This window comes from Chiloscyllium punctatum, chromosome 10 (genome assembly GCF_047496795.1).
Source record: "Chiloscyllium punctatum isolate Juve2018m chromosome 10, sChiPun1.3, whole genome shotgun sequence".
NCBI lineage: Eukaryota > Metazoa > Chordata > Chondrichthyes > Orectolobiformes > Hemiscylliidae > Chiloscyllium > Chiloscyllium punctatum.
Genome location: NC_092748.1, coordinates 88,573,185 through 88,597,488, shown reverse-complemented (window position 1 = coordinate 88,597,488; position 24,304 = coordinate 88,573,185). Strand labels below are relative to the sequence as shown.

General features: G+C 38.7%; 1 protein-coding gene across 1 annotated transcript in view; it reads left to right on the top strand.

Moving 5' to 3' along the window:
• LOC140482363 (low-density lipoprotein receptor-related protein 1-like) overlaps positions 1–24,304 on the top strand; it is a 1,932,271-nt gene that overhangs the window by 276,037 nt on the left and 1,631,930 nt on the right. The window contains exon 2 of the mRNA XM_072579726.1: positions 1,183–1,305. Coding sequence (XP_072435827.1) covers positions 1,183–1,305 — 123 coding nt within the window. The remainder of the gene's footprint in view (positions 1–1,182; positions 1,306–24,304) is intronic.

Genomic DNA, 24,304 nt, shown 5'->3' with positions numbered 1-24,304 from the left:
CCCTGACATTCCAGGGAAAACAGCCCCAGCCTTTTAAACCTCTCCTTTATAGCTCAAATCCTCCAACCCTGGCAACATCCTTGTAAATCTTTTCTGAATCCTTTCAAGTTTCACAGCATCCTTCTTATAGAAAGGAGAATAGAATTGCACACAAGATTCCAAAAGAGGCCTAACCAATGTCCTGTACAGCCAGAACATGAACGTCCAACTCTTATTCTCAATGCTTTGACCAATAATAGAAAGCATACCAAATGCCTTCTTCACTATCCTATTTACCTGCAACTCTACTTTCAAGGACTTGTGAACTTGCACTCCAAGGTCTCTTTGTTCAGCAACACTGTCTTCACAAAATTGTTTATCATTTTGCATTATACTCACTGTTTAAATTCCTTTGTACAATTACTTAGCAAATTTGGCATACTTTCCACTGGGAAATAGCAACAAAACATATTTACACCTTGTGCCGAGTGGAATTTAATATGCTGTCCTCCTTTGTTCAGATTAACACACTGATGCGACAACCTCTTTGCTTGCTGATAACAGCTTTTGTTTAGTTATGCATCCCTCAGTGGGTTAAACCTGGAAGTATTTTGCATAGTTGAGCTGGAAACCAAAAGTTAACTTCAAACATAGATTTTCTCATCACAATATGTAAACAAAGCTTTCCATGCAATTAATGTTGAAGAACGTATGGCTCCTAAAGGTGAACATAAAATTAAATTTTGCTTGAGGTATTTTACAGTTTCCACCATGGATTTGATCAATCCCATTTTCTGAAGTTGTCCCAGAAATGTGTTAATTATTTTGATGACAGACTTTTTCCTTTTTTTATATTTTTAATTCAAAGGTTAGACAGCTGATTTTGCTCTACAACAGCAAAATCATATTGTAATTGTCTGGTCTAGTATAATTCATATCTGTTTAAGCTACTAAATTGTTAGAATTTGAAATTTTGCAACTTTTATCAATATTGACAATATTATCTTCTGCCAATGTAAGGGACCAAATCATCAATTTGTGCATTCTCGGCTGAACCCGTACAATTGTTGGGTCATGGAACTGGTTAAACTAACCATATGTATATATTGTTTTTTTAAGCAGTAAACTGACAGTATAATAGGTATGTATTTTTTGAACCACCTTCTGCCATTAAAAAGCTTATTTGTTTGTCTTGATTTGTAGAACACAAAGCATGTGGACCAGCTGAATTTCTCTGCTATGACCAGATGACCTGCATCTCATTGAACTGGCTTTGCGATGGTGAACCGGATTGTTCCGATGATTCAGATGAGTCTCTTGATCAGTGTAAGTAGACAAACCTCTGTCTGCTAGCTTTATGGTTGCTTTATAATATTTATTATTACTGGTTTCTGAGTCCTCCAGAATGATGTTGCGTATTTTCGGGTTTCAATTGCAATATTAGAATGTTGAGGATTATGGGGAACAGACAGGAAATTGGACTTCGGACATTCAATAAAATTATTGGGATCTGGTAATAAAAAGCTCAAAAGTCCAAATTGCCTACTCCTGCTCCTAAATCTTATCTTCTCGTCTTTCCTTTGTTCTTGTGCTCTGCAGAACTGATTTCTCTTGATTCTTAATGATTAATTTGTCCTGATGCGGTTGAACTTCTCTAAAATATGGTTACTTTATAGACGTACATTTAATTTGACATGTGCCTGATGAGTATTTAATTTAGAAGATCTTCTTTATGTCTTTAACTAATAAGATTAGTTTAATTGGAATTTAGTGGATGTCAGTTAGATTGAGTGAACAATAATAGTGGTTGAGTCTGACTCCTATTGAATTGGCCTAAAGCTATTCAACTTGAATTAGAAGCTGGCTTAATGATAGTTGACATTTGAAAGTTTACAAGTAGCAAATTGAAGTTTGTGCAAAGTATTTCTTGAAATATGGGAAAAACTCCAGCTACTAAATAAGTAACTTTTTATTTTTCATGTCAAGTGAGTCAATCCTTTTGCAGATGAAAATGTGGCTTTTTTTCAATGACACAAATGAAATGAGGAATCATAGTCACCATTATTAAACAATCTCTTCTGTACTTGGTTGCCTGGGTAAATATGTTCTCATTACTGGAACTGAGTTTCACAAACACCCAACTTTCGTTGCAGCAGTAAGCTAAACGTAGAACAAAAGTATCAACCGGGCCATCCATTCTTGGTCACTATCTGGTGACTCCTCCTTCTGGAAAATAATTGTGAAAATGAGATAAACTAACAACTTCCATAGCTGGGTACATGACTCAGCACCATGCAAACAGAAACCTGAAGAATGGACACTTGGGCATAATAATCGAGAACAGCTGGCAGCTTTTGAAAAAATGCCCCATTGTGAGATGTGCATTTTTCAGGGAAGAGTGGAAAAGGGGTGAGTTTTTTGTCATGACAATGTTGGAAACATTACATACACTGGGCAGTAAAAATGTAATCAAATTGCTCTTGATTTCAAGATCCCTGTTACAATCTTTATGGGTGAATTAAAATTTAATATTTTAAAGAAAAGGAATCCAACATAATCTCAGCGGGGATAGTGAAAATATTGGTTTCACAGTGTTATCATAAACTCTATATCAACTAAACCGATAGATGGTGAGATCTTTTGTAGAATTAACAAATACTTAATTTCAAATATATATTTTTTATAAAAGAATCCTTTTCTTTACTCGTCAGTCCCCTCTTAAAATCAAGTATATTTGCTTCCCAGGTTATAACTGTTCATGTAGCTTTGCTGTGGAGGTACTGGTACAGTGTAAGAAATAGCAATAAACTTCCTCCTCATTTGAAAATTAACTTTGACTTTGGGGAGGATAATAATGACGAAAATCTTCCGTAATAGAATTTCTTTGAGGTTTGGAAAGCATTCAGATATTGATTCAGTAATTTAATCAACAGTACAGATGCATGAATGGCTATTATATTGGAAAGAATAGAAACTTCTAGTCCACCTAAGATCACATTATAAAGGAATTAAAGAATAATTGTAATACATAATGTAATTTTTTCAGCTGGCTCTAATAAATAGATAGCAATATGTAGACCATGGGAAGGGGAGTATGCTATTCAGCCCCTGAAGCCTGTTCCTCCATTCAATTGGATCACACTGTCCATTTTCCATTTTCCTCTAACTCTTGATTATAATGAGAAAGTTTACATGTAATTTTGAAAGCCACTTTACTGCATTCGTATTAACAGAGTGGAACGAAACATAAAGAGATCATTATGACCTTTTGCAGATGTTTGCAAAGTAGAATTGGTTGGAACATTTAAAACTTCAAGTGATTGTCTCTTTTTATTTCCTAACGTTCCAATCACATCCTGCATTAAACAGTTGAAGTATCTTTTTGCCGCTTCTACACCTTTTAGTATTCCAGTCATATGTCACTCTTTGAGTAACTAAATTCTTTAATATGTTTTACATTTAGTTTTCATCAGTTCTGGCCTATGACTCCTTAGCTTTAATTGAAGAAATTAATTATTTGTCTTCTACAGCAAATATATACATGGCTTTATGCTTGTGCCTCCACTCCAACATAAACCGTAGAGTTAACAGTTCTGAATTTTTGTCTCATCATTGATCATCTTCACTCTGAATCCCTTTAAATGGTCTCGATCTGCAATAAAACAGGTCTAGTGGTAGATGTCCCTACTTCAGTTTAAGTTGCATCTCAGCACTCAATATTCAGGGAAGGTATGTCATACTGCAGTCATATGTTGATGATCAATAGGTTGATGATCAATCTGCAAATCATTCCATTACACCAGTATTGGTGGTATGATTGGTAGAATTCCTGGTCAGCTGTAACCATGTTATCGGTACAGCGCTAAAGCCTCCCAACCATTAAAAAGACTTCACACACAAATTTGTGCCATGACCAAGCATCATTCTTAGTCTGAGGGGTTATCACCTACACAAATACTGCCGTGATGACAAGTGGTCTGAAATGATCAGGAGAAAATTGCTTATATACCGATACACTTATGTACCAACGAGCATGATCAAATACGTGGTTCTCTTTTTAAAGACCAGACCTACTAACACTTCTTGTATTTAGGAACAGCTGCTTTCCATTGTCTTGCATTATGTTTTAACTCACAAACAAATCAACTTGACAATGGAACTAGTTTGCAATTCAGGGACTGCTTGTATATGTATGTGCGTGTGTGTTAATGTTATATATGGAGTTGGAGTGGGCAGGGAAGGAGTGGTCAGTGGTCAGTGGTTCAGACTTAAATCTCCTCTGAATAACAAAGCTGGATGTATAAATAAAACTCCTTACATCTAAGATAAGCTGCCTTACTTTATAGTCTGCTTGCACTCATTGATAGTCAATGGAAGTATCAATCCAGGAGCAAAATAGTTTTTTTTTTGTAATACATTCAAATCATTTGTTCACAGAATACTTGTATATTGTGATTTGCATTCAGCTAAACCTTGTGAGAGTTGATAGTGACAGTCAATTTTCAAATAATATTTTCTTTTTGAAGCATTCCATCATGGTCATAGCCGATAAATATGAAAACTTGGCATTTAATCATTTTCCAATGTTTTGGCTTGATAGCGTACCACTCAATAATGGAAATTTCATTTACCTGGAAGATATGTTTTGAATATGCTGAATTCAAAATACACTGTTTGAAGATATTTAACTTAGTGAAAGTGTACAAAGTGCAGTAAATTCAGTTCTTCAAGCCTGAGCTACATTTCTGTTTAATAATGGCTGATTTGTACATCACCCCATTTACCCAAATCATGCCCCTTACACTTGATACCATTCTTTGAGGTATCATATGGCCATCAGTGTAAGGAGCTAGATTCAGGTTCATTAAAACATTTTCAGAAGAACAGATAGATTTCTGATGGGAAAGGAATTTGAGGTTAGTGGGGTCAGATGGGGTTAAATTTCTATTTAATTGAAAGGTACAGCAGGTTCAAAGAGCCAAATGGTTTACTTCTGCTCCTGTTGTGTATGTTTGAATGCATTTGCACTGAACAACAATCTATTGATCTTGATCTTGAAAGCTTTTATCATTGACTCTCTAAAGTGCAGGTTTTTTTGGGGGGGTGGGTAGAGTGGCAATTTCAGATTTGTACTTTGTCAAGTCTTTAAAATTACAATCACCAATCAGATTATGCTGTATTGTAAGGAGGGATGAGGTAATGGTGTCTGAACCTAAATGTCTAAAGTAACTGTACACATTTGATAATTCATTTTAATTAGTTATTTAATTTACACTTACTGTGGTGCAGTAGCTCGATGGTTAGCACTGCTGCTTCACAACACCATGGACCCAGGTTCAATTCCAGCCTCAGGCGACCGTATGTGTGGAGTTTGCACATTCTCCCTGTGTCTGCGTGGGTTTCCTCCAGGTGCTCTATTTTCCTCTCTGTCCAAAGATGTGCAGGTCAGGTGAATTGGCCATGCTAAATTGCCCATAGTGTGAGGTGCGTTAGACAGAGGGAAATGGGTCTGGGTGGGTTACTCTCCAGAGAGTCAGTGTGGACCTGTTGGGCTGAAGAGCCGGTTACCACGCTGTAGGGAATCTAATCTTAATTTATACTTCATAGTAATATTATTATTATTTTCACAAACCACAGTTATGATATCTTGATTGTTTGCTGCTTTCATCCTTTGTTTTCTGAACATAGGCATTAGGATTATTTAATCATAGCTTCTGTGTGATTCTTGTCATAGAGTCAGAGATGTACAGCATCCATGCCGACCAGATATCCCAACTCAATCTAGTCCCACCTGCCAGGACCCAGCCCATATCCCTCCAAACCCTTCCTATTCATATACCCATCCAAATGCCTCTTAAATGTTGCAATTGTACCAGCCTCCACCACTTCCTCTGGCAGCTCATTCCATACACGTACCACCCTCTGCGTGAAAATGTTGCCCCTTAGGTCTCTTTTATATCTTTCCCCTCTCACCCTAAACCTATGCCCTCTAGTTCTGGACTCCCCGACCCCAGGGAAAAGACTTTGTCTATTTATCCTATCCATGCCCCTCATAATTTTGTAAACCTCTATAAGGTCACTCCTCAGCCTCCGATGCTCCAGGGAAAACAGCAAATTTATGACTTGGTTCTCTGCAAAGGAAATTTGTGATTATTTTGCAGTTAGGTGAGTAAGGTGCCAGGAGGGTTTCAATAATGGATATTATACACACTGCAATTGTTAAGACACCAATGCACACATGTCAATATAATGATTGTAATAAGGTCAGTCAGGTAGACATCATAGAATATGAGTTCTCTGATTGGGACTGTTTATATAGCCCAATCAGGGAGCCCTGGCTGACAGATGCGAACATTAGTATCAGACATCCTGTTCATTTGATAGCTGGGACTGAGGGAGCTGGATCTGTGTCAAGTACTCTCACCGTGTAAATGAAGGGAGACCTGGTGACAGAATACTGGCCTCTGTGGAATTATTTCAGTCAATGTGCAAGACAGTGGAGTATTGGTAATGTCACTGGACTAATAATGCAGTATAATTAGCAGTAACAGCAGAGACCATAGATGCTCTAGTAATAATCTTCCAAGAATCCTTAGGTTCTGTGAAAATCCCAGGGGATTGGAAAACTGTCAATGTAACTTATTTATTCAAAAAAGGAGACAGAAAAACAGATAACAATAGACAGTTAGCTGTATATCCGTCTTAGGTAAAATGATAAAATGCATTGTAAAGGATATAGAAGTAGAACATTTAGAAAGATATAACATTATCAAGCAGAATCAGCATAGATTCATGAAGAGGAAATCATGCTTGGCAGATTTATTAGAATTATTTTGAATTAACAAATAGTATAGATAGAGGAAAAATGTCACATGTTTGGGTTTCCAAAAGGCTTCAGTAAGGGACTGTACATAAGACCACTTTATAAGTTAAACGCTGATGATTTGGAGAGGTGGTGATTGAGGAGTAAGACCGTAAGACCATAAGACATAGGAGTGGAAGTAAGGCCATTCGGCCCATCGAGTCCACTCCGCTATTCAATCATGGCTGATGGGCATTTCAACTCCACTTACCTGCATTCTCCCCGTAGCCCTTAATTCCTTGAGACAACAAGAATCTATCAATCTCTGCCTTGAAGACATTTAGCGTCCCGGCCGCCACTGCACTCTACGGCAATGAATTCCACAGGCCCACCACTCTCTGACTGAAGAAATGTCTCCGCATCTCTGTACTGAATTTACCCCCTCTAATTCTAAGGCTGTGTCCACGGGTCATAGTCTCCTCACCTAACGGAAACAATTTCCTAGCGTCCACCCTTTCCAAGCCATGTATTAACTTGTACATCTCTGTTAAGTCTCCCCTTAATCTTCTAAACTCCAATGAATACAATCCCAGGATCCTCAGCCGTTCCTCATATGTTAGACCTACCATTCCAGGGATCATCCGTGTGAATCTCCGCTGGACACGCTCCAGTGCCAGTATGTCCTTCCTGAGGTGTGGGGACCAAAACTGGACACAGTACTCCAAATGGGGCCTAATCAGAGCTTTATAAAGTCTCAGTAGCACAACGATGCTTTTATATTCCAACCCTCTTGAGATAAGTGACAACATTGCATTCGCTTTCTTAATCACTGACTCAACCTGCATGTTGACCTTTAGAGAATCCTCGACTAGCACTCCCAGATCCCTTTGTACTTTGGCTTTATGAATTTTCTCACCATTTAGAAAGTAGTCTGTGCTTTTATTCTTTTTGCCAAAGTGCAAGACCTCGTATTTGCTCACATTGAATTCCATCAGCCATTTCCTGGACCACTCTCCCAAACTGTCTAGATCCTTCTGCAGCCTCCCCACTTCCTCAGTACTACCTGCCTGTCCACCTAACTTTGTATCATCTGCAAACTTCGCTAGAGTAGCGAGCTAATGGAAGACAAGTTGGAAGGAGGGTGGCTTGGGGGTGAGGTGGATGCAATCTGTATCTTGCATAAGGCTACAGGGATCAGTTCTGGGGCCACAATTCACTACTTTATACATTAATGACTTGGAACGAGGAAAGTAAATGTTCTGCAGCCAAGTTTGGATGAAACATAAATAAATGGGTGGATGAACAATGAGAGTGCCCAAGAATTAAGTGTGTGGGCAAAAACTTGGCAGATGTAATATAAAGGAAAGTCACAATAGTCTTACCAGACCGTGGGATGCTGTCTAAGGAGAGAGAGAGATGGTAGTTTAACCTGAGGGTCACTTCAGGCAAGGGGAAGAGATTGAGAAATAAAGTCCTTCATCGTCACCTCAGCAATTGAACTCATGCTGTTGGCGTCACTCCTGCATTGTAAATCAACTGTCCAACTAGCTGAGCTAACCAACCCCAAGTTAGGGTAACGGTGTCAAATCTGAAGCAGATCAAGTGGGAGATGATGTCCCGGGATGAGGTGTGAGGAAACTGAGGAGGTAGGGGAGTGGATTGGGATGGCAGGATAGAGGACTCAAATCCTGCGGTATGGGAAGGTGTCACAGAGTCTGGAATGGAGAGAGGGATGTGCCAGATCTGAGGGAAAAGGTTGGAGTGTGGGGAGTAGTCGCAGGAAGTATTTTCAGGTCAGGGCACAATGACAGTGTAGTTTACCATTTGTGAGGTAAGTAGGGGTTGAATAGTTGAATAGTTATGCAGGCGCTAGATTTTGTATATATTAGTCTGCTTTTTTACTTCTGAGGAACTATTTTACTTAGCTCAATTGGAATCCTCATATAGTCAATTTAACTGGAGACTGAGTGTTCCAGGTGTAGAGGAATTACCCAGGGGAAGATTCTGTTTCTTGGGAAACTCCTTCAGAGTCTGCTACTATGGGTATTCCACAGGTCCTTGAGTCCCATTCACACCTAATGATTGACTGGGCTTTGGAACTTCAGGACAAATATTCTATAATCTTAATTATCGCTGAGTTGTAAAAGTGGAGCAGAAATAGACTGAGGAGGAAAAGAGAGAGTAAGGAAAATTTAAAAGAAGGGAATGCAATATTTCACTGTTAGAGAATTAAAAACATAAAAATGCATTATAGAGCTAATGGTCTTTTTAAATTGAGAAAAGCAGTACTTTTGTAAATAGGGGCATTTTCTCTATGTATTCACAACTTTAAAAGTACAAGACATTGTATTTAAAATTTATTTTACATGTCTATTGCAAAACCAAACTGTCATAATGTAAACAGCACAGCTGGACATTTGCGTAATTATCAAAATTACTGTGTATTTTAACTGTATAGTCACATGCAATGTTAACAGCTTGATTTTAAAGGTGCTAATTGAGCCCAAATAGTCAAGGGACCAAACACAATGGCTGCTGAGCAAGGGAGCTGGAGGAAACAACTTCCCCTCTCAGGGGCAAAGAAGTGATTGGGTCCCAGAACCTGCCCATCCAATGATAATGATACCAACAGTATTGTGGGCACATTGGGTCATCTCTACCAATAAGTTTCTTGTTAAATTTTCATGGAACTGGCTGGTCATAAGCTGTTGGGATTTTACTTCACTTGCTTGAAGGCACAAACCTTGGATTGATTAGCAGGAAGTGTTCAAAAGGTAAGTAAAATCATTTTGCTGCCTTCACATTTCATCATGAAATACAGTAACATGAATTGTATCTTTGTTCATTAAAATGACATGACACGGCTCTGTTCAGAAGACATAACTACCTAGTAAACAATTTATTTTCCAGATTGTTATTTCTGCCGACTGGCAAGCTGTCAAATAAAAGATCCACATTGTAAGTGTATAAAAGCCTTCAAGTGATTTTCAAAAATAAATATTTATCCAAAGGCTAAAAAAACCTTTCATTATTGAAACAATTGCCCAATATGCAAATCAATGCTTCACAAGTCTTGCCCATCGGTGACCTTGCTTTGAAAGTTAAAAGTTTTTTGACCTTTTTAATGAGAACTGAGTGTGAATTCCTGTTCGAACAAAAGTACAGCTGTTATAACAGAATCAGAGCTTCACAGTGTTGTTACTGTCTCAGAGCTCATAACCCAAACATTTCAGCTGCAGGTTCTGAACGTCTACTTTGGGAAGCCCTGATGTAAATCAAGAGCTCTGTTTTATGCTCCTTTGCTGCAAGTGGAGGATAGAAGGTGTCCCATAAATTCAGCAATAATCTTCACTTCACCTCACTGCCTTTCCCTGACCTTCCTTAAAGGGAGAGGAGCAATGGAGATGTCATGTTGCCTGACCACCCTTCAGCCCATGACAGTAATTAAATGGCCAATAGCCACCTAACTGCCGCCTCCTGCCCTGCTGCTATACCAATGCTGGGAATCATATATACAGACTGAGGTTTGACCTTCTTTATGCATTCTTAATATCCACTGATGTTACCCCTTCCCAAGGTCACACTTTGACTTTTCGCCTCCTTGGACTCTCAGACTGCGCCGAGGCTCCAAATTAACAGCTAGGCCAAGGCACCTGAAGGAACGGAAACATCGGTGAAAGGAATAAATAGCAGATTGGCAGCTCCGCCTGGAGGAACATCAGATGGGTAACAAGAAGCTTCTCTCAGCCCAAAAATGAGGTGGTTTCAGCGGCTCGATTGGTGGTCTTCTTCAGTGGAGGTTTCCAGCCCTGTATTCCAGCAGCCTAGCCTGGCGATTTCATCTCTAAATGGTAGTCTTGTCCTGGCTGTGTCTTCAGGATTTTCCATCATTCCTTAATCAGCTTTCCCTGAGCCCAGTAGTCCTTAACTGAATGATGATAGACTTAATTTTACAGTACTTAAATTATTGTGACATCTTTTAATAATGTAGCTATTGTGGTATGCCGACTTACAAAACTTCTCACTGTATGTTTCATGTAAAATTACAAATGACAACAAATTTTTATTCTATTCGATACCCTTGGCCTGGCCAACTGGTCTTTTCCCCCTTTTTGCCAGGGTTTGCTAGCTTGACCTTGTGAAATTACCCATACCCCTATTTAATTTGGTTTCTGGCTCCAGTGATAGTTTCCACTTGGGACTTCTGATCCAGACCACTAATCCCACTCGATGCTGCTCAAACTAGGGAATTCAATTGCATATCTTCCTGTCACCAAGCAGAAGAAATCTTTCCTCCGGTCTATTAAATGTTCAGAACTATTTCAAGTGGGCTTCTTCTGATGAATAATTTAAGTTAGGGGGAGAGGTATACCACAGCTCTCCATAAAATCTAGCAACAAGTGTAAATGACTAATCTCTCTTGATTGACTTTACATATTCATTGTGCACTTTTGTTGATGTTGAAGTTAAACTGCCTGTTTGTTTAATTAGGAGGTAATGGATTCTTGCTTAAAATACAACTGCCTAATCCTTTCACAAGTGTTTCATATTTTTAATGAAGCTGCTTTGAAGAGTCTGTTTGTCTACTTGGGGACATATGCTCTGGTCTTGGCATGTCTCCATTCCCCCCGCCCCAGGTAACATTAGGGCCTGGCCCGTGGGAAAATCTTCTCTACCACATTCTTAACGGCAACTTAATTGCAGTGGCTCATGAATTCTATTTCTGAATTGGAAAATACACTGCCCCTGAGATTCTGCCTGTTGTATTCACGCGTCTGGACTAAACAAACCATCAGAATGCATGAGCGCTGTTCCCATTTGAAGTGTTTTACAGGATTATAAAGTTAATTACCTGACTATTGAGTAGTATCTTTGATCTTCAATTAAGCTTACTTCAACATAAAACAGACAAGAAAAATGTAGGTCAGCAGCAGTGGAGTATCAGTTGCTTGTTTTGTTTCAATCCATTTGTTGCATCTAAGCACCTAGACTGAGCACCTTCATCATTCACATTATATTCAGAGTCTTTATCAAAGAAAATAAAAGTTATTTTGTCTCTTAACGATTTTGTGATTCACTACTCAGTGAAATTTTACTGTTTTGCTGGCTAATAAATGTCATTGGTTTTGGCCAAAATACGGTGGCCCAAGTGGTAATTACATTTTTGTGTGAATAGAAAGCAAACAAGACAGACAGCAACATTGCCTCAATTGAATAACTCATTGGTAAAGAAGTATGATTTCTGTACGCATTATCCCATTAGCAACCATCCAAAAGGCTACAAATATCTTGCATAATTTATGTAATATCTGAATGGAACTCAATTCTTGTTGTGAACTTAAGTTTTAAATGTTGCAAGTGATCCCAGATCATACCAGTGGTATTGTAATTAGTTCAGTCCTGAAATAATTTCTTTTGGATAAATATATAAAACATATAGCCCAAGGGAAAAGCTGATTCCAGAACTTCTGTGATCTAAGGTTAAACTGAGTATTAATGGTAATCACACACTGTGAAGGGTGAAATAATGCGCCACACATTTGCAAGAATGTAAGTCAAGTGCCTAAGGACAAATACAATAAACAACCAAAAACACTAATAATATGACTTGCACAGTGTCTGGTCTGCTCCTCAGTAAATCTGTGTAGAGCCTCAAAATGTTTTCTGCTGACTGCCAGCTTTTGCAGTTACATCTTTCATAAAAACCAAAAGCAAGCTTGTATTTTCTAATTTACTGATCTACTTATTTTCTCAAGGTTAGAAGTTATCTGAATTATTCTTTCAATGTTATTGCATCAGTTATAGGTTTAAACATGAAACAGAGATTCTCATGACATTGAAGAGGTTAAACTATTTGTGTTTTTCAACCAGAAAAGAACAAAATAGAAGCAGACGAGAATGGATTACAGACAGAATATGAAGATTAAACTGTAAGCACATTCAACAGCAGTGGTTTATATAATGGAACATAAATGGAAGAAATCTTGCAAGAGAATGCCACTGTTGAGATACTTCAATAGCATCAGAAATGGTAGAAAATTCCTAATCCAGAAAATTCCTAAATTCAGTTTGAGTATGACCACCGACATCATTTGAGTTTGTGTGCAGAGGCTTAGGTAATGATGTACATTTAAGACCGTCAAATATAAGATGAAAACTATGCTGAATGTTCTTATGTTTGGAAAGTTCCCACTGAACTATGAGGCTACAAAGTATAAATTTGGAGTTAGCAATAGGATTTGTTCCAAGCTATGTTTCAGAAAAATCTTCTATCTATCTGACCATAATCAGTCAGAGAAAGCTTTTGTCAGGGATATTGCCTTTGACTTCAATTTACAGCGAGAAGATTTGTCACACATGTGCCATTCCATTGGAGGTGATTGGGGATATTAGAATGATAATCTGTGATTTGAATAGCAAATCCCCAAATGTCTGCTATGAACGAGAGACAACAAATCCCTACCAGCAGACCTTTTGTGCTTTTTGAGTGTGCCATATTTGAGTAGGAATTTGGATGCTGATTGATTCCTATTCATCATGTTTCACTGAAGATTGTAATTCAAAGTAAGGAACATTCTGAATGTATATTAACTACAAACTTTCCATGTGCGCCCAAAGCAAAAATATTCAACTCCAAATGCATATCAGAATTAGTGCAGTTTTGGTGTTCATTAGAATGAGTCTGTTTAAATCTGAAAGGGAGAATTTTACCCACTGGTGGATTCGGAAGCTGGGCAAGAAGGGGGATATCAAATATTTCCTAGGTGTGCTTCTCACAATCTTACCACCTGCCTCCAAGCTGTCTGCAATTATCTGGGACCAGCGTATCACCTGGGATGACTCAAGAACACATTTCCCCCAAACCTCCCCCAAGTGAGGCTTTTAACTAGCTAATTAAGGGCCACTTCCCACCCAGCCTCAAAATTTGATGCTGGAATGAGGTTTTTACAGTTGCTTGGAGGGATGGGGAAGAGTAGTGCCAGTATGCCTGGTAGACCTCCACTGTAATGCCACCACCAAACACACATTCCCATCCCCTCCCTGAACTTGCAGTTGCCTGCCACTTCAACATGCCATCTCGTTCCCTGGGCAAACCCTCTCTCTCAGATTTGCTGCAGTGTTCCAGCGAAGCTCAGCGTGAGCTGGAAGAACAGCATCTCATTTTCCACTTGGGAACTCTACAGCCTTCTGTACTCTATCAAATTCAACAATTTTAAGGTTTGAGGTACATTCTCTCATGTCCTTACTCCAACCCGCACATACTGCTTTGTTATCATGTGTTCTGCTATGACACACAATCCATTGTTAGCCACTAATTGTCCCTATTATTAGCTGTTCATTTTCCTTGGCTAATTGTTATCCACTCATTTATCTGAGCCATTGTTCTTGTCTCTGTTTTGAGGTCTATCTCGACCTCTCATTTACTCCTTAGCAACCCCACCCTATCTTCTGCATGAAAACTAAATGTTTCCCAGCTACCATCAGTTCTAAGGAAGGGTCAATGGACCCAAAACATTAATTCTGATTTCTCTCCACAAATGCTGCCAGAAGCTGCTGAGATTTTTCAGAAATTTCTGTTTTTGTTTCTGGTTTCCAGCATTCCTAGTTTGAGTGATGCCTGGCAAATTAGTCTGTTGTGTGTGTTGTGGCAGGAGAGGTGTATCGCTGCCTTCTTTAAAGATCAGTCCAGCCCACACTCACCCAAAATTCTTTCTTTGTCCTGCCCATGGCCTCTCCAAGTCTCTCAACTGACTTCTTTCCCTTGTCCCACGGTCTTCTACCCAATCCCCACAATGAGACCCTTTGCTCTGGTACATATACTCCTAAAACCACCTGTGATCTATTCAAGGGCCACTGTTTCCATTGAAACAGAGTGAGCAACAACTCTGAGGTAAGACCATAAATGTTCCCATATAAAAATCCAGTTGCAAACCAATTAAAATTCCTCAGCATATTAAACAGTATGAGGCAGCCAATGTGGCTTTCTCGATAATAATTTCCAGTGGTGGATTAGAAAACCCCACTACGTATCAAATTCTGCTCAAAATTAAAAAAAGAATGCTGGTCTTTGTCAATGGGTGATGCAGGACACGTTGAAAAAGAAAAATAGAGTAACCTGTTCAGAACTAATGACTTTTCTTGGGAATCTTCACCTGACCAGAGGATCATTGCTATGAATTATTAGTCATGTTTCTCCCACCACAGATGCAATGCTATGAGTAGAATATTTTCAGTACTTTTCTCCTCATTTCAGACTTCCAGCATTTGCTATATTTCACTTTGCATTTCAGATTTCAGAAAGTAGGATGGACTCTGAAAAATGTTCACCAAATGACATTTATGACACAAATAAAGCCATTGTGTTATGTAATGTTAATACACAATTTATAATAGATTATACATTAGTTCCAAAATAACACTTTGTTCAAAACTATGAGAGAATCTCTTTTAAAATGTAAGATTGCAGCATGTAGAACAACTTGCTTTACTGCAGTTAAGCAAGATTTGTGTACTTACCCTACCTCCAACAGCTACCTGATGAAGGAGCAGCACTTAAAGTTAGTGATTCTAAATAAATCTGTCGGCCTATAACTTGGTATTGTGTGATTTCTTTTTTAACTTTGTCCGCCCCAGTCCAACACCGGCTCCTCCACATCATGGCTACATTTTCTGGACATAAAATAAATCATAGAATCCTTACAGAGTAGAAGCAGGCCATTCAGGTCATTGAAAAAACCCCTGAAGAGCATCTTACCTAGACCCACAACCTCCCACCTCCCAACCCCCTACCATATCCTCCTTGATATTCTTGTAACCCTGCATTTCCAATGGCTAATCCGTCTAGCCTACAGGCAATTCAGCAGTGCCAATCCATCTAATCTGTCCATCTTTGGATAAATTAGAAGATCTAGAATCAAGTATAGTAAGTAAAGATTTCTCAAAACTAATTACTGTATCAAACTTAAGTTTCACATAAGAATCTTGGATTTATTTAATGTTGAATCAAGAAAATGATATTCCATGCCAATTTGTTAGATGAACCCAGTAAAAGAAATGGAACACAAACATGTGAATACATGGATAGACATGCAGATGTAGAGAGAGAGAGAGAGACACACACACACACACACACACACACACACACACACACACCCATGAATAGTTTATTACAGTGTAAGAGAAACACTGCCCCTCTTTGTGAATCATTTATGACTAGAACAGCTGGAGCTTAATAAAAATGTCAACTGTTAAAAATGCATTGCGTAGCTGGCATCACTGCACCCATGACTTGGATTTTTGACTTGTACGTGAAATAAGGCTAACAGTAAAAGGTTATCCATATTATAACAGGTACAACAAATCACAGAAATGTCATCCAACATTGACAGACATTTGGTATTTTTTTTGTAAGAATCAAGCCAATTTGAAAGTCTAAGAAAGCCAAGAATTACACCTAACTAATTTATAGATTGAAAATTATCAGCCTTCAGCTGAATGGCTGCATGGAGGGTCCCACCCAGGATGAAAGTAAGAAAATTCTTCACAGATAAAATTGCACCTCCTGCTGGTCAGGCGGTTTGGCAATAAAGCCAGAAACTGCGCTGGAAACACCTGCTGCTGATCTGCTCTGCAGAATTTGAAGACTTTTAGCGTCCACATATTTAAAAATAAAAACAGGTACAGAGCTAGCTTACTGAGGTTAATATTGGATACTTGGGTATATAATCAGCTTAATCAGTGTATACACACATATTAAAAAACTGGTGACTATTTGAAAGCATTGAATTCTTTGTCAATTAAGGATTATAGAAAGTGTAAGAGTCCAACAGCACAGAGACAGATCCTTTGACAAAAACTGCTGACCAAAATGTTCATCGACATTAAGCCCATTTTCCTGCAATTGGCCCATCCTTCTTAACCTTGCCTAGCCATGTATTTGTCCAAATGTCTTTTAAACATTGTTAATGTACCCGCCTCAACTACTTCTGCTGGCAGCTTATTCCTACACATACTACCTTCTGTGTAAAAAAAAAAGTTGCCCATCGGGTTCCCTCTTATTCTTTCCCTTCTAACCTTAAACTGTTGCCATCTAGTCCTTTATTCCCCATGCCTGGGAAAAAAAGAGTGAGTACATCCATGCCTCTCACGATCTTATGCATTTCTTAAGAACCCTATCAGTCTCCTCGCACTGTAAAGAATAAAGTCCCAGCTTATTCAGCCTTTCCCTATAACTCAGACTGAGAGTCCTGGCAACACCCTTGTAATTATCTTCACCACTCTTTCCAGTTTAATAACATACTTCCCATAACAAGGCAACCAAAACTGAACACAATACTCCAAATGTGGCCTCAGCAATGTCCTGTACAAGAACAACATAACTTCCTAATTTCTATACTCAATACCCTGACTGATGAAGGCCAGTGTGCCAAAAGCCACCTTCACTGTCCTCTCTCCCTGTGACTCCACTTTTAGAGGTCTCTGTACCTGAACTCCAAGATCCCTCTGTTCCACTACATTCCTTAATTCCCTACCATTCACCATGAAACTCCTATCGTGATTTGAATTTTCAAAATGCAACATCACACACTTATGGGAATAGATTTTACCAAAAATTGGCTAAGTGGAATTTTTGAGGAGTTTCATGGAAAAATTCTCTTTGCTTGTGGAGTTATCGTATTCAACTCCATGTGACTCATATCGATATGTATATATCATGCCTCTGACTATGGTCCGACTGTGTTATTTGATTTCAACAGTAGCAACAGTACCACTGTTGTTGGGGCCTTCAAGGATTTGTGCTGTTAGTATATTATTTAAAGCCCAGTTGTGCACCACGTCAAACAGTGCCAGCTGCAACGAGACTTTCACAGTACATATAGTGTGAGAGAAATGGAGGAATAAAAAAAGTGTTCTGAGGGTACGTAAATGGCACATGCAATACTTTATTGGGAATAGAAGCTATTGTTTGTAAATATATTGTTATTTAATTATAACTTGTAAAGTCAACTGTTATTGTAACTGCAGGAATAAGAATGAAGTGACACAGGCTACCTAAACACAGTGCAATATGATGTCAAAACTCTACCTAAAGGAGTGTTCCCCTTTCTGTAACACCCAGCAGAGCATGAGTGTTACTGTTTACGGTGGTCGCATCACGTGTTAGAAAAACTTCAAATGGTTGATACTGTTAACTTTTGTTGAGTAAGAGGAAAAGATAGCCTACTCTTCCAGCAACATCACTGACTTCATCACACAGAAATGAAATGAAGCAGTGGGATTTGTCAGGGGTTAGACCAGTAACAGCCTGGTTTGATTTCTAGATTGAGTATTGAGAGAGGCGAAAGTGAGGACTGCAGATGCTGGAGATCAGAGTCTTGGTTAGAGTGGTGCTGGAAAAGCACAGTAGGTCAGGCAGTATTTGAGGAGCAGGAAAATCAACATTTTGGGCAAAAGCCCTTCATCAGGAATTTTCCTGCTCTTTGGATGCTGCCTGACCTGCTGTGCTTTTCCAGCACTACTCTAAGCTAGACTCTGAGCATTCAGAGACGTCACACAGATTCCCATGGATTGCTTGAAGCAACCACCCCTTCCAGTCCAGCTGTAACATGACAAGTACTATGACAGTATCCGGAGACATTCTCAGTCCATGGTGGCAATGAGCCTTGCTCATCTGAATGAAACAGCATCCATAATGATAGTCTCTTGGCCTCCTGTACCACCACCAACTGAGGGAACCTTCAGCTTCCACTCTTTCGAGTAATGCTGCTCAGCAGGCACTGGAGGATATTTCTGGTCCTTGGCTTGCTGGAACATTTGTTGATGTTCCTCAATTTCTCCCTGCCCTCATGACACCCTGGTCACAAAGGTGATAACCACAGCTGCAGCTGGGATATTGCTTATGCTTCGAATGAAACTGTGTGGGGAATATCAGAAACAGAACAGGTCCTTAGAAATGTGCGCAATCAACAATTGAATCACACAAAAATGGCAGTCCAGCATAGTTCTCCATATACTGGAGGACTCCAAGAAGAAGGACCATGAAATGTCTGTATGTGGACATTTTGGCACAGTGAACCTCATTCTTGTTTGGTTTGATTTATCGTAGTCACATGCACCTAGGTATAGCGAGACAGACAGAGGCATATAAGATTACACAGGAGGGGTGCACAGCAAGATTAATGTTAGCAAGATAAAATAACATTATTAATAATTTTTATGGACTTAGAATTTAGGTTTAAAAGTGCAGGACCGTTATAAGAAATGTGAGGATAAGATCTACTGCAGGGAGTTCGCAAAGAGTTGCCCTGTGTCTGCATCATCTTGAATCCATCTGATGTATGCACCACAAACCATGCTGCACAACTATGGATGAGAAATGTAGGAGAATTATTGAAATCTTTGCCCTCACCCAAACTCGCAACCCATGCATTGCAACAGGACTCTTGCTGTTCACCAGTGAGATTCTCATTTCTGCTTTCAAATCTTGTGTGGAAAAACTGACAATTTCTTCCTTGACGTCAAGAATCTCATCTTTCTGCTTTCCGAATTGAGTTGTCATTGCCCACAACATTCGTGGCTGGGAAAATTCTGCACCTGCAAATTCAAATTGTGTAAACATATGTTGTAGTCTGTTTGTATTGAGTGAATTATAGGAGGGCACCTTGTGATTGACAAAAATACATTTTGGCTGCTATATCTACTCCCAATTTTCCCACGTAAGATGTGATAAATATTATCTCAGTTCCAACCTTACACATATTGCATGTATTAAAGAAATTGTAAGATAAAATCTGCCTGGTTTATGTCTCTCCTGAACGGTGCCCATTATCTCTTGAGCACTGGGTGGCATCCCATGACAGTTGTGTGACAGACTGAGGGACTGTGAGATGAGTAGAAAAGAAAACTAATCAAAGGAATTTGAATAACCAGGATGAAAAGAATGAGATGTGAAAACTTAGCAACAGGTGAATTGAACAAGTATAAAGCTGCTGAAGCAAACAAAACAAGCTTGAAAACAAAATGGTGACAAGAAATAATAGCGAGGTGGAATATATGAAGACATTTACCAAGGGTCCTTAAAGAATACCTTCCAAACCCATGATCACAACCATCTAGAAGCACAAGGGCAGCAGACGTATTGGAATACCTGCTACTCACCTTCCAGCTACACATCTTCCTGACCTGAGAATATATCACCACTTCCTCAGTGCCTCTGGGTCAAAATCTTGGCCCCTTTCTCTGATGGCATTGTGGGTTTACTTATACCAAATGGACAGCAGCAGTTCAAGAAGGCAGCTCTCCACCACCTTGTCATGGGCAGAGAGAGATAGACAATAAATATTGGCCCATCCATTGAAGCTGACATCCCATGCATGAATAAAATTAACTGTCATTCAGCAGGGAATGCAATCAGCAAAGAAAGCAAAGAGTTGGAGATAAGCTAGTATTTATGCTTTTAAAAAAAAGTCCAAATAAGTCCCAAAAAATGAAGGAAATCTTACAAGGTTTATTATTATAAAATTGTACTATGTCAACTTGAAAAGAAATAAATGATAATTGAACTAACAGTATATTATTAGAGAGAAATTCTAACACCGGATTGAAATATTGGCCTTGCCAATTCACTTGGCCAGTAACCAATTTATCCTCTCTGCCAGCTATCGCCCGAGTCCATGCACCTCCTTTATTTCCATAATTCCTCTATTTCCCTTTTTACCCAGTTATCAAAAATGGGTGATGATTAATGCTTTGATGCTTGCAAGAAATATAATTAATATTTGTGGAACAATGAAACAAATACCTGTGAAAATATGAAAAAACAATAAATGGGTGAAAAGAAACAAATGTGACAGAGATTTGTTCTCCACCATGTCTGTTTCTCCACAGTAAATAATATTTAACTGGGAAAAGGGTAAGTGCATGATCTATTTAAGAATTTTCATCAATATTTTCTTGAGTAACTGATGAATAGTCATAGAGATAGACAGCACGGAAACAGACCCTTCGGTCCAACTCTTCTATGTAGACCAGATATCCCAACCTAATCTTGTCCCATTTGCCAGCACCTCGCCCATATTCCTCTAAAACCTTCCTATTCATATATTCTCCAGGTGCCTTTTAAGTGTTGCAATTGTACCAGCCTCCACCACTTCCTCTGGTGGCTCATTCCATACATGCACCACCCTCTGTGTGAAAAAATTGCCACTTAGATCCCTTTTATATCTTTCCCCTCATCCTAAACTTAGCCCTCTAGTTCTGGACTCCCCGACCCCAGGGAAAATCCATGCCCCTCATGATTTTATAAACCTCTATCAGGTCACTCCCCCAGCCTCTGACAATCCAGGGAAAACTGCCCCGGCCTATTCAATCTCTCCCTGTAGCTAAAATCCGCCAACCCTGGCAACATCCTTGTAAATCTTTTCTGAATCCTTTCAAAGTTTCACAACATCCTTCTGGTAGGAAGGAGACCAGAATTGTACGTAATATTCCAAAAGTAGCCTAACTAATGGCCTGTACAGCCACATCATGACCTCGCAACTCCAATACTCAATACTCTGATCAATAAAGGAAAGAATACCAAATGCTTTCTTCACCATCCAATCTACCTGCGACTCCACTTAAAAGGAACTATGGACCTGCACTCCAAGGTCTCTTCATTCAGCTCGGACCTTACCATTAATGTAAAGGCAAAATTGACTTGAAATTATTTCCTTATTGACTGTCAGCTTCTCATATGTAAGGTAGACCTTATCCTTCATGTTATGCTTTTTGAATCTTTTAGAAACAACTTGTCCACATCTACCCAGCAGTTCATGGTGCAAACTCAAATTTCATTATGCATGAAATAGTAAACATCCAATTATAATAGAAGATCAATAGCATGTTAAGGGTTAAATTGCATGATGTTTGTATCTTGGTACTTCACAAGACTCTATAATAGCGCTGTAATCTGAAATCAATATCATGCTGTTAAAGAAAGTGTCAGATCTACAGGGAATGGAAAAGCAGCAAAGAAAAGGTGAATGTTATAATGACAGCAATTAATACTTGGATAGCCTCTTCAATATAATAAAAAACTCTCGTCACCACATGGAAGGGTGTCAGCGGCACAGTTTTCAGTTTTATTTAAGAGGTATTTAGACATATACTTGCAATGCCAAGATGTGCAAGGCTATGGAATAAATACTAGATAACAGGAATAGAATAGTTTAGCTTGTTTTTGATCAGTGTAGACTTGAAGGGCTGATGGACTTTTTTCTGTTCTGTAATACTTTTTATGACTGAGTGCACAACATTATCAGACAAATATGGCATTGAGTTTCGCAAAGGCATACGCAGTCGGCTGACCAAAAGTTTGGTTTTAAAAAAAGTAGGTTTTACTGGGTATCTTAAAGAAGGAAAGTGAGGTTTAGAGATGGAGAGATATAGGGAGGGGTTTTATTACCTTAGAACAGAGACAACTGAAGGAATAGTTTTATCGCCTAATTTCAGATCACCTATGGACATACAGAATTTCTAATTCCAATATGTGTGTTTTTTAAAAAGAGGACTGCTGCAACCAAAAAGAAAACAACTGTTGACATAAATTTAGTGACGATCTGGCAGAACCCGTAGAATATCTCACCTGTACAGTCAGTGAGACCTCAAACGGGAAGACTGCAAAGGACGAGATAATGAGAGGCTGACTACTCAACCCCACTTTCAGTAGGACGCCAGCTCCTGCAGGCATGTTTGCATTTTTACTTTTGATGGAAACACAAAAAAAGAGTTTAAAAGTGATTTTCAACACTGGTCAGCATGTGTTACTGATCTGATGTCCTAGGGTTTGTAACCAGAGTACTTTGAATTTCACAGCTTTGATAACAGCCATTAAACACCCCTGCACAACAGGTCATAAAAGAGAATAATTCATACTCTGTGCTGCCAGCTGCCAATTGCCACAAGGAACCAAGACAAAAAAAAAATTCCAAGTATAGAGTCAAGATTCATCATCAACTGTTCAACTACCAGATTTGATTATTGGTAACATCTGCAACTTTTAAATATCTATGCTTCAGAAGCAACTCTGATACTGACTGATTTATGTGTTTTTTTTAAAATTTGCATTGCTTTTTGGGGTTCACTTCTTATTCCTAAAAAGTGTATTTATGTGTTGAATTGTTATTTCTTGTGGTTGACAAATAATAAACTCACTTTATTTTATTGACTCAAGAAAATAGATTTAAGGAAGTTAGTGAATTTCATCTGGGTGGGAGATATCCATTGTCGAAGGGATCTTTTTCAAATTAACCTTGTTTTGATAAATGGAGGGTGTGGTTGACTAAAACGAGGACAGCCAATTAATTCCTCCTCATCCTGTAGCTTTATAATTTGGAGTGTACAGTCAGGGACCTCACTGGGGATTGCTTGTAACACGAGCGATATAAATTGGGGATGTTCCAAAGGTCAGAAATAGAGAATTGTAGCTACTTTGCAGGGGTATTAAGCAAAAATTATTCTCTCAGAAGTGGGAAGAGATGTGCTGTAATGAGATATTTGCAGTTGACATTTAGATATGTCAGGATCTTCATTGAGTTGAATATGCTGTCACCAACCCTCCTCAGAATACTAGTCCATGGGAATTGTTAGTATTAAGTGGTGATGGGTTAACCAGAAATGAACTTCACGCTGAATGAGGCATATACTTGAGTAATGAGAAATGTTTTAATATTTAACAGTATGATAACAGGTTACATTAGCTTTAAAGTAGTCTACTACATTAAGAGTAAGTGATATTGTTAAATGTAGTAACTAGTTATTAGTACCTAGTAACTGGCTGCAGACTTTAAAACTGACCAATTTTAAAACAGCTAGCTTCTCCCAGAGATTATATTTAATGCTTTATTGGACAGAATTGTTCCAAAGCTTCTGAGTTAACCTTTTCAGTTTTCTTGCCCTAAAATATCTCCAAGCATTTTACACCAATATTTAACCCATTGCAAAGCAGACATAACAAGGTTATCCAGCTTACCACTATCCTTTCAACTCCCCAGTTTGTGAATTCACAAATTTAATGGATCTGGAGGCTTGACAATTCTGTCAGTTCATGCATTGATGTAACACTTGCTGGAACATTGTTGATTCATATTTTATTCTTTCCAGAGATCAGGAATGATTCTCTCATGTTTTCCTCCATAAGGTTCACTTCACAATTGTCATCAAAACAGGGTTTGCTTGTGCAATGAAGGCGGGTTTCTGTAATTACAACATGATTTCCTCAATGGATGGACAACATATGAATATTTCTAGTCCATCAGTTATTGGAATATTCTATGATTTTTACCAAGATCTTTTATCCAAAAGTATTACTCTAAGTCTATCTTGGCAACTGTTTTGTGCAGTAGCATTTATTTTAATTAGTAGTCTGTTGTCAAGAATGCAATTCTTCACAGTCATTGAGAATCATCTGTGATGCCAAACATTGTGGAAGAATAGGTAGCTGGGTTCTCAGCTTTCTTCTCAGCAATTATTCTAGTGGTCATA